Below are 11350 nucleotides of genomic sequence, written 5' to 3'. Positions count from 1 at the left end.
AACTGCTCTGAAATCACACACAAGTCCTGAGTCCCAAGTCCCATGCAGAGAAAAGCTCTGCAGGAGTGTGTTTAACCTGCTGAATTCACACACTGGATCTTCAAACTGTGAAAACACGGAAGACACTGTTTCGGGAGGAAAAAAAAATCCAGGAAACACAACGACTCAACATAACCACATCTGGGGCTGTAAAGGCTGCTGCTCATTATTCTGACTAGAAAGTAATATAAAGTGTGAGCCCCAAGTACCAGAAGGCCGTTTGCACGGGAAAATGCTGCAGAGGTGACACAGGCACTGCTCAAACCCAGGTACCAACCCCCTGTAGGATGGAAAGCTCCAAACCTACCGGGCTGACTTGTGATGCCAAGGGACAATGACAGAATTTGACCACATCCAATTCTCTGAAATTAGTTCACGTAGGCACCGATACAGATAATGTTTTCCTTTAATAGCGAAGGATTTTATAATGAAGCAGAAACATATAATATATTCCATGCAACCAACCTCATTTATTGAAAAGTCCTAATTTTATTGCCTTGTTTAGTAACATGTTTGTTCAACAAACTAATATTTTTCATGAAGCAAAGCACAACTTTTTCTTATAAATAGTATAAATTATTTTATTTACAGAAACTTGTTACAAAACAAATAGACTATATATTTATTTTTCTTTTAAATATCCAAAGTAATTTTTCTATCCCATGACATTTGTTCATGTACTATACAGCAGCCAACACAGAGTTCAGCTGATCAGATGCTCTTGATTATGTATACAAATTATCAAACTATTCACACATTTTACACAGGAGATTGCTTTTAGAACCAGGCTCAACACCGAGCAAGATGCTTCCAAGGCCTACATTCACATTGACATTATGTAGTGCTCATTTCAAAATTATCTTTAAAACATAAAATATCTTGCACAAAAGGTAAAAATGATTATTTTCTGCTGAACAGTGAAACATTTAAGAATCTTTCTAAGCCCAATTCCCTCCTCCAGGACAGAATGAGTAAAAGACGAGAGATTTCTTGGCAAGAGAACTCTTACAGGAAGACAACTGCCTTAGAAATGTCATTTGGAAAACACATCTTTATTTTTTTTCATGGTTTTAAGAGGTACTTACTTGGGGTTTTATCTTTGTTTTGGAATACCAACAATTTTGAACATTTTCTAAATTATTTGATTAATGAATATTGTTCCCCCCACCCTTCCCAAAACGAGACAGTTAAATAAACTGCTGGTTAAAACCATATTTCAAACCCTTGGCGTTACACTAAATACGAGTTATCAATGGGATTGTTCCAACGTAAGGTATTCAAATTAAAAGATTTTACAAAAGCTACCAGCATAATTTGCTTTCTTTTGTCAACCCATCTCAATAATTTCAGAAATATAAATATATGCATGTGTGTGCGTATAGATATACATACACACACACACATATATATTATCTATAGGTGGAAAAAGCAAGCTCCAAAATTTCAACTGAACATTCAAGTCTTTTAAGGAGAAGCTGTCTAAACAGTCCAAGCTTAAAACTAGTAATATCAGGCACTTTCAGTTTTTCCGTTAGTTTGAAACCACAAGAGACCCACACGGATGCGCACGCACACACACCAACACCGAGAGAAGAGAAGCAGTGTGTCACAGAACTAAAGGGATCTGCTGGGAGTCAGGCAACTGATAAAGCAAATGCCACATCAACCACGTGGGCTCCGGGCTCCCGGGGCCGCCCTCGGCCTGGATCCACCCACTCCCGAGACAGGGAAAAGGGACACGGCTTTCACAAAAACGGAGGCATCCCTTACATTGCAAAAGTAGGCATGTTAACTATTGGCTTGGCAGTGAACCACTTCAAATTATAAAAAGGTATTTGCTTTTTTTTTTTTTTAATTAATTAATAAATAAATACTAGATGATTCTCAATTGTACCAAAACTGGATATAAGAAAAAAAGACCTGTGCAAAAATACATATTTAAATATGTACAATCAATTAACAAAATATGTCTTCTGAAATAGGGATACTTCAATATTTATAATAGAACAAGAAATTCCAAAATAAAGATACAAAAGTATGTTTTTTTTTTCTTGTATAATTCTTTGTTCATCATTGCAGCAATTTTTTAGGTTAAGAAAACTGCAGGAGTCATAACGAGAAGTTGGAAAGACTATAAAAACTGTATCTCTTAAATTAATACCAAAATCTGTCTAGAAACAACCCAGCCACTGCAAATTCAATTTTGCAAGGAAAATTAATTTTAAGCTTCCTTAATTATTTACAGTAAGAACTATATGACAATAAAAGCTTCAGGAACAATGTTCTGCTTATAACCAAGATCTAAAACATAATATTTAGAGCAGGTCTAGGGCAGGCAGAATTTATGCTCGGACTCTTTGCTCCAGCGGCTCAAGCCCACATGGCGCAGGTGGCTCTGGAGGAGCAGCCATCAGGAATTCACTTTGTACACGTCTGCATGCTACTGAAGGAGCACAAATTTGCCATTTTGCTTTCAAATCAACAGAACCTTAAAAACCAGAGGACAGTTCAATCACAAACTCGTCAGCATCCAATCTTGCTGTATTTTTGTTTCCTTTACCTTTGTTTCTACCAAGAGTCAAATTGCACTTGTGACTGACGCTGTCCTGAAGTGGAAGCTCTGCCCCAGGGACTTCATCAGAGCACGGATTTCTCTCCAAACGTGCAGGATTTAATACACTTGGATTTCTTTTTGTGGCATTTCGCTTTGGTTCCTTTCGCGTTAAACCAATGGCAGTTCTAACAATCCTTTCAACAGGGCATCCTATTAAATACGAATCCTTTTGTTCCTGAAAAGTTGTCTACTGTTTGTTTTTTTGAAGTTTGCATAATAAGAGTCTCTAGGTACATTGCTTTCTCAGTGTGATCTTTTGTATCAATTCAAAGCTAAAGTGTCTGCATAGAGGCTTCTTGTTGTTTTGCTGTATAACAATGATTTCATAGGAAGTTCAGGAGAAACTGAAAGCATCGTTAGGTAAACAACTAAGCAACTGCTACTCAGAGTGGCTTTGGATTCCCTGATGTACTTACTACTTGCCACCAGAACGGGGAGAAGGCTGGGCTACGTGAACAGTTGGACAGGCTCAGATTGTCTCTTCTCAGCAATAGCTGATGCCCCTTTAAGGCAGAAAATAAAAATCTTCTTCGTTAGGATTTCACCTTCCTTTGCTTTGCCCCCTTAATAAAAGTTTAGTCAGTTTTGAGCCTTTACCTGATGTTTAAAAACGTAACAAAAACATCCAGATGAGTCAAACCATAATACAATGAGCCCTTTGGCGGAATTAATTTTTGAGGTGTCTTGAAGCAAGACAAAATACTTCATAAAAATTGGCTGGATTATACAAAACTGTAAAGCCCTCCATGCTCATAAAGCCTAGGTGGGCCTGGGATGACTGTGATGCACAAACCAGTGCTTCACAGTGAACTCTGCTGACAAATTGGCATTTACTCCAGAATTTTGACTCAAAAAAAAAAAAAAAAAAAAGAAACCTTACTGAGTGGTAGAAGGCATCACACATCGACAATTCTGTTACACAAACAAGGCAGAAAGAAACTGACTTTTATGGTAGTTAGAAAATACTTAAATATTTTAAAAACTTGGTTTTAAAAGGGCTAATTTTATCAGCTGGAAGAGGAAGACAAATCCAGCCTAATTTCACCAATACAGTTATTTTTGTTAAAAAACCAAAGGCCTGTGGTATACAGTATAGGTCAATAAATACGTTCTTTGGGCATAGAGTTTTAGAGGTTATTTGCCTTTGTCTGTTTGATATTTTTGGAATTTTTAAAGAACAAAATTAACTTTTCTTCCACAATAAAATCTCATTCAAAAGAATAGAAAATAGGTTTTGTATCACACAAATACGGCATTTTTATACTTGTTTTCTGAGCAGTGGCCTCAAACAAGTTTTTCTGGTTTTGTTAGGTTTGTTTTGTTTTAAACTCCTGATAGCTTCTTATCCCAAATTACCTGCAAAAGGCTGGGCAAAACAGACTATTTTTTTGAATTGTGCTATTTTTTATATTCCATTAAAGGAACATTGCTATAAAAACACTAAAGCCATATTCCCTTCTTGAGGGCTTCTTTCCATTGTGCCTCACACGTTTTTCCCCTTGTCACGGGGTCCTCTCCGTTGAGGGTGTCTGTCTGGTTAGCTATCACCTACAAAAGACACCATCAGTATAAAAATAAGTCCACAGTAATGTTTATTTCCCCCCAGAAAACATTCGTTTGCCCAGCCAAACTATGTCAAATAGTGGCAAGATGATGTACTCCTGTAAGGAAAATCTCACAGATTTGTAGCAAACAGTCCAGACCACTGTTAACACTGATAAGAGCAATTATGTGGCTGAACTTCATCCAGTGTCCATTTCTAGTATATTCACTGCTACAGACATGGCTTCAGGGAAATTCCTTGTTTAAGTGACAGTCCAGTAGATTTCCACACCTGAGGACCATGGGAAGTTGGGAAAACTCAAGGCATCTTGGAGTCCAGAAATCCAGATGGAGGTTTTGCTTGTAGTGAAAACTGTCCAGTTTGTTTCTCACCGTGGTGCCTCCAGCGATCAGGGACGGGCCTTCGGCTTGGGGGCAAGAAAACAGAGAATCATCAATGAGCCAGGCCCTCAGAGGCACTGCAAAAAGATTTTGTGGCTAACAAGGGCATGTCTGGGGGAAAACCTCAGGCACAAAGCAACCTTGATAACACAAGGTTGGCCGCTCTGAGACTTGAAAATCCTCAACTAAGCCTCTTCAAAGTTATCATGGTTTCAAGCATGCCTTCCTTAGTTCACTCAAATTATATTTCTCTTTTGCTTATATTGCATAGCTGAAATAGAAATTATTAGGTAAGTCCAAAAATATATTCAGCCATCTGAAGGTGCTTTTTTGGTTAAGTAAACACACATAGGTGAAAATCCTCCTCTGTGGCTGAAACTGAAAATTAAGAAACCACTCTCAAAAAGTTCTTACTGATCTCCTGGCTCTCCAGCTACAGAGATTTCAGTTTTTACCAGCAGAGAAAAGAAAGTTTCTTGGATTTTTAATCATGAATGCACTACTTTTCCAGTGAGATTTGTTTAAAAAAAAAAACCCCAAACTAATTTTTAAAATGGGATCCTACATACTCATGAGATCTGCTTCCTTTATAGCATATCCGTTTGCCTTACCAACTAAAAACGTTTATTATCTGATTTATTATATTTAATCTCATTATTACTAAGAATGAGTCAATGACACCTTGAGATAATAGGCTTATTTCATCACAGTATCACAGTTCTGTTATCAGCATCGTTATGTTCCACTTTGTAGAATGTTTTTTTCCTGACACAGAAACAAGGAGTCAGGCTGAGGCACACAGCTCAGTTCCATGGCCGGCTGGCAAGATTCACTTTTAAAATTGCAGTTTAAAAATAAGAGGAATGAATTTTGTCTGAAAGTAATTCACAGGCAACATCATCTAAGGAATTTGAAATATCCCATTTAAGGTTTCTTTCCTAAAGTGTAGCTTTTTTATTTAGAACGTTTATAAAAGTTTTGCACAGATATCCCATAAGAACACTCAAAATGAGTACTGGACAAAGAGAAGAACTCCCTTTTACCTGAGCAGGATCTGGAACTGGCTATCTACTACTTAGGAGAACACAAGTACCGTAAGCACCTGAGGAGGCATTTCATGCTGGCTTAGTTTGAGACAAGATTTCCTACCTGATGAAACAGAGAATTGTTCATCAGTCCTTGCGTCCCTGGGATTGCACCAGTGTGTTTTGCATGAACATTGTTCACCGATGTCAATTTGGCAACTTTGTTTGATTTGCTGCTGCTGCTGTTGATGCTGCTTGAACCAGGTGAGCACTTTCTTTTCTTTCCTATTAATTTGTCAAGGGAAGTATGTGAATGTGAAAAACTGCTGTGTGAATTTACAGTCAGCTCACTAGACTGATGAACAAATGGCCCTAAGGAGAGCGTGGAGTCGCTGCTGTTCATCATCACACTCATTCTCTTAATGGATTCTGCAGGGCTCCCGGTTGGAGGACCCCTCCCTGATTGGTCATGTTTGAGGCTAACAGAGTTAGCTTTGCTAGTCATACAGTTGAGGCCAACGCTGTGGGACGAAGCTGTCACTGAGGGATGATAGGAGGTCCCAGAGTTTCCAGAGTTAACCACACAGTTTTTTCTAAAGGACTCTGTGGAATGAGAAGGTGCGAGCAGTGCGGAACTGTTTTTACGCTTCTTTCCTGAGCCGCCGCTGCTACTGACGCTGCCGGTGCTGTTACAGGTGCCACTGCCAGCAGAAGATTCCTTAGGTTTAAAAGATTTGCTGGATTTCATTTTCTGAGGTTTGCTGGGCATAGGTGAAGGTACAGAGGAAAGCACTGTAGGTGTTGAAGGGGAAGAAGACACTTGTCTTGATTGCATACTGCAGACAGGATCCACTGCCCCCAGAGCAGCGGGGTTGGCGTTTAGTGTCGTCCCGTGGGATGGTACCGATTTGTTGTTCAGAGACACACAGGAAGGAGAGACCAACGCTGGCGAGGACATAACCGTGGTGGGCAAGAGGAACCCTGCTGCACTGACACCGTGCTGAGAAGCAGGCATCAGGTTTGTCCGATGTGGGGCACGGACTGACGCTGTGTTACTGGATGCTGGAGGGATTTTCCTGCAGGTGAACAGAAGAACAAAGATAAAACCCCACAAAGGCACCATTCTTCAGACTGATACCCAGTCTAATAATGCTGCCTTAAAATGATTGCATCTTGGGGTTGATTAATGCCTCTGAAAGATTTTATTAAACTGACAGTTAATTGTTGCAAAAAATGTAAAGCACGGACCATCAATCCTCAGTCTGAACACAAAATTACTGTTCTTTAACTAGAATCACAAAGTTCCATATACTTCTACAAACACCAAGAAAGAATAAGAACTCTTTCACTTCTACTCACTTCCACATCTGTGAATTAAGATGCTTCTCCAACATGAAGTCAAGTGCACATCGAATATGGTTCCACCGCTTGTCAAACACGTAATAACCTCTTCCAATTTGCTGACTACCAAATGTGCAAAACTGAAACGACATGATTTTTATTGGTGTTTTCTATTTTCAATGACAATTCTCTGAATAAAAATTTGTTTATGATAAATACGCTTTTCGATGTTTAAGTAGAGGATAAAAAAATATAAATTAGAGTTTTTACGTCTATGGCCCAACAACTATTCTAAATTTTTGGCCTTGCTATATTGAGATAGTTTTGTCTTCTGATACTCCCATACTTAATAGAAGAAGCAAAATTTGAACTCCTCTGATTAAACAGAAAAGGTTAGCAGTATGTCTGTTTATGTATAAATGTTATACACACACACATATTTATGTAACGTTTACTTCTTAGGACCTATCAGTTATCAGCCTCTTTTTTTAAAAAAAGGATATAATTTGACATCCAGGATGGGCAATAAATTCACTTTCAGTTATACAAACTAACTTTTGTCAAAATCTAAATATTAAAATACCTTACTGCTACCTTTAATGCGATGTTGGTAACTTGAATAAAAAATGTGCGTGGGTGTGGAGAGGGAAGTCCAATAAGAAAATCGCACCAAAAAGACTGTTTACGTGTCCTTATTCCAAAACCACAGCCCTTTAGAGCAGTTACCAATTTCATCTTTAGTATTCTGGCATTTTGGTTTCTTTTGGATTGGGGAAGTGAGCTATGAACACATTTTTTTAGCATGTTTATTTTGCAACTTCACCGCCTACTAGGCCACAAAACAATTTTCTCAAAATACAGGGAGGGGAAAAAAAAAAAGAAAAAAACCAAAGAAAATGAAAAAAAAAAAAAAAAAAATCACACACCCCACAGAAAACCACCTGTAAATCCCAAAGTATCTTGTTTACACAATGAGAGTCAGAGAGAGACTGAGGTTAATTTTGAAAACGTACAGCGGCTGGTTGAGGATGATGACCTGAATAATGACAATCCAGTTTTTCAACAGGCTCTTCTTTTTCATCACATTCTCCCTCATCACTGGATAACCGAGATGCTGGCTCAGCTGCAGGCAAGGGAGGGTGTGGGGACTCGTGGACAGAAGGAGACTCGCTGGGGGCATTTCCACTGTGCTGGGCTGGACAGCCTGGAGGCCTGGGCAAGGCAAGCAGTAACCAGGTGTTATTGAACCAAGCCCAGCTAAAAATTCCACCCTTTAAGTGTTTACTATAACTGAGAGAAAAGAAAACTATATTAACAGTGGTGTTGTCCATGGTCTTGTAACCTGCCAGGAGAATGGTGGTACCCCTGGAAAAGCAGCGTTGGCCAATTGTTGCTCAACTGCTTCCATTGATTGCCAGCCAGCTTCTACTACTTCAAACACCAACCCCTCCTCGCAGGAGTTACCCTCAGCAGGTAATTGTTAATTGCAGACAGGCACCAGGCCTGGAGCAAACACACTGCCCCATCCAACAGATCCGTATCGCTCCCTCAAAATCCACCTCATCAAGCTGCCAGTATTCATTTCATACCACTGCATCTGCAGATTTTCCTTACCTTGGAAGACTGGGGGGGTGAGGTTTGGGTTTATTAGGTAATAAAGGCTTTGATTCTGTAAGAGTAACTCCATGAGAATTTTGGTGCAGCTCCTGGGAAGTTTTAGTAGGTGAGGGATGTGGTTCCCTGAGAGGGGGCATCTGCTGATGATGATCCGAATGTCGAAGAAGTTCCTTTTCCCTGGTTTTGCTTTTGTGCTCGGCTAACAACACATCAAATCGTTTTCTTCGACCCTGTACAGCCCTCCGCTGGGTTAAGGAATGTGTCTGCAGAACCAGGAATAAATCATTAATCCCAGCCTATGACATTTGTGGAAGTCAAACATTCAAAACGCTCCGAAACAGAGAAAATCATCACAGTCCCGGTTTAGTAAACAAATGGAAATATGACTTGGAAAACAAACTTTAAAATTGCCTGGTGGATGATTATATCTTTGTCTGATACACAGTAACAAAACCAGCAGCTCCGTAAAAAGGTTTCTTTCAAACTCCTTTTTAAAAACCAAATTGCCAAATTTTAAATAAGGTTAAGACTAGAATTGAAAACCTTGTTTTACATTGGTATATCAATTGCCAACTCCTGCAAAACCAAAAAGTGAAAATATTTACTTCCACTTAAAAAAAATATTCAACAAAATAATGTTTAAAATCAGACTTCTAATGGGAGACCTGAAAAATATTTATAAAAGTACGGTGCTGCCTTCTATAAACTAATATATTCCTTGAAAATTAATGTAATCAAATAGATATTGAGGAATTCGAAACATCCAGCAGAATCCAGAGTCAAAGTTCTTTGAGTGTCCTGAACACTACAGACAGTAGGATGTGTATGTGTATAAATGGCACCAATTCTAAGTAAGGTGAAGTAAATGGTAAATATTTTTCTGAATTGGTAAAGTCACACACAATAATACCTTTTTATTATGGCACAAAGGGCTTGATTTGGCTCTTTTTAGTAGGTAAAAAATTTTATCACATAATTCAGACACAAATAACACTTCCAAGATTATTTTATGAGTGATATATTCTAAAGAATTGCTGAGAAATGGTTTTACTCTTTCTTTCTCACTTCTGATTTGCCTGTTTCTCTTGTAAAATCTTGCAGCTTTTCCCTCTTCTATTAGCAAAACAATTTCCTCCCCTCTGTAATTCCAAAAGGGCAATGTGTTCAAGTTCAGTTCCTCTGGGTCATTAGTGCCAGCTTCATTTACCTTTGTTCTGTAGGTGGTTTATTTACCAGACGTTTCCCAAACTGAGGGTAGAGCTGCTTTGTAGGAAAGCAGCAAAATATTGCACAAGTGCAGGGGATCTGGATTCTTGGTTCCCTGGGAGAAAGTGACAGCCCTCTGTTCCCCAGGGTTCTGGAGCCAGAGGATACATTTTGTCTGACTGGAAGTTTTTATGATTGTTTAATTTAGAGTTTGACCTCTAGGCCTGCTCCATGGCTCTTTCAGGAGCTGGCTGTAGCAGTACATCCCAGCAGCATTAGCATTTACACAAATTCCTACCAAGAACCTCCTGCAGACTCTGCTGGGGGAAAGGGTGTGAAAGGGGAAGAACTTCATTTGTTTAAATCCTGCATAAGCAATATTTTCAATGCTTATGAGGAACTTTAAAATTCACGATATACAACTGGAAGGTTACCCCCCAAAAAGAGGAACGTGCTGGACCCCTGCTACCCACACATGGAGTAACACAGTTTGTCCCATGTCAACATCCATGTTTAAAGAGTTTTTACAAAAATACAAATCCCCAGGTTACTTTGAGAAATACTTTCTGAATAAATAACTAACTGAACTTCAAAAACAATTTCTTCTTAGTTCTGAGCAAGATGTTTTGAGAGGCACCACCTACAGTGGTTATCACCAACAGCAAAAATTTGCAGTTCTCAGTTTTCTATCATGTTCCTCAAAAATTTGAATAAAAACTTCAGATAATCTTATCCTGATTCAGACATCCTACCTTGCATGTTAAAGACCTAGTACAAGGTTTCCTGGTTTCCACATCAATGACACCACAGTATATATCAGGATCAAATTCTCTCTCTGTCAAAGACACACGGTATTGAAAAATTATCCAAAAAGACACTTTGAAATATTAACATTTAGTTTCATCATAAAAATTAATAATACCGAAAACTTTTCAAATATGGTGCAGGCAAATGTACAAATAAAAATGCACAATAAAATTGTACAAATGATTTTTTCTAGTGTCAGCAAGCTTATGGCATCTCAAGTCTACAAACACCTGTAAGTGACCTCAAAGGAGGATTTGATGCTGCCTGTTAGGAGCAGAGATCACCAATATTGACTGTGACAAACAAATGGTGGGTTTTTTGCTTGTTTGGCTTTGGTGTCAAGAACCTTTCTACCATTCTACTAACACTCAAAATAATTGTGTTAAAAAGTGTACAAAGCAGACTGGGTTTCCTTTTTTGAGTTTATGAGGTGTTAGTTGCTTTGTTTTCTGTGTACATTTGGACCTTCCATACAGAAGGAAGGAAACTCTTTAGAGATAGGAGAAGAATGTAATTTTAAAACTGTCAAAACGGACAGGCATTTGAAATCTGTACAGGTTTCTGAAAGGAAAAGCCAATTCCAAGGTGTTTGCATCCTTAAAGTGTATGTCAAATTATAGATTTGCATTAGAATATTTAAGAAGTCTTACTACAAGTTACAGTATTACAGGAGTTTTATTTTACTTCTGGTACTTATTTCCATATATATATATTTCTACTAAAAGAAACATAGCTAATAATAATTTAAAAATAAATT

General features: G+C 38.4%; 1 protein-coding gene across 3 annotated transcripts in view; it reads right to left on the bottom strand.

Annotated features, from left to right (window-relative positions):
* Window positions 1-427: 427 nt before the first annotated feature.
* Window positions 428-11350, bottom strand: part of ATXN7 (ataxin 7) — an 86809-nt gene continuing 75886 nt past the window's right edge. For all 3 annotated transcript variants that reach the window (XM_066195809.1, XM_066195807.1, XM_066195810.1), the window contains 6 exons: window positions 10539-10621; window positions 8578-8843; window positions 7977-8175; window positions 6982-7103; window positions 5747-6698; window positions 428-4623 (listed from right to left, as the gene is read on the bottom strand). In XM_066195809.1, the coding sequence (XP_066051906.1) occupies window positions 4606-4623; window positions 5747-6698; window positions 6982-7103; window positions 7977-8175; window positions 8578-8843; window positions 10539-10621 (1640 nt within the window). In that variant the 3' untranslated portion in view covers window positions 428-4605. The remainder of the gene's footprint in view (window positions 4624-5746; window positions 6699-6981; window positions 7104-7976; window positions 8176-8577; window positions 8844-10538; window positions 10622-11350) is intronic.

This window comes from Chamaea fasciata, unplaced genomic scaffold (genome assembly GCF_029207755.1).
Source record: "Chamaea fasciata isolate MVZ Bird 193981 ecotype frontalis unplaced genomic scaffold, bChaFas1.0.hap1 SCAF_13, whole genome shotgun sequence".
Taxonomy (NCBI): domain Eukaryota; kingdom Metazoa; phylum Chordata; class Aves; order Passeriformes; family Sylviidae; genus Chamaea; species Chamaea fasciata.
The sequence above is the reverse complement of the archived record's forward strand: the minus strand, read 5'-3'. Positions and strand labels throughout refer to the sequence as shown.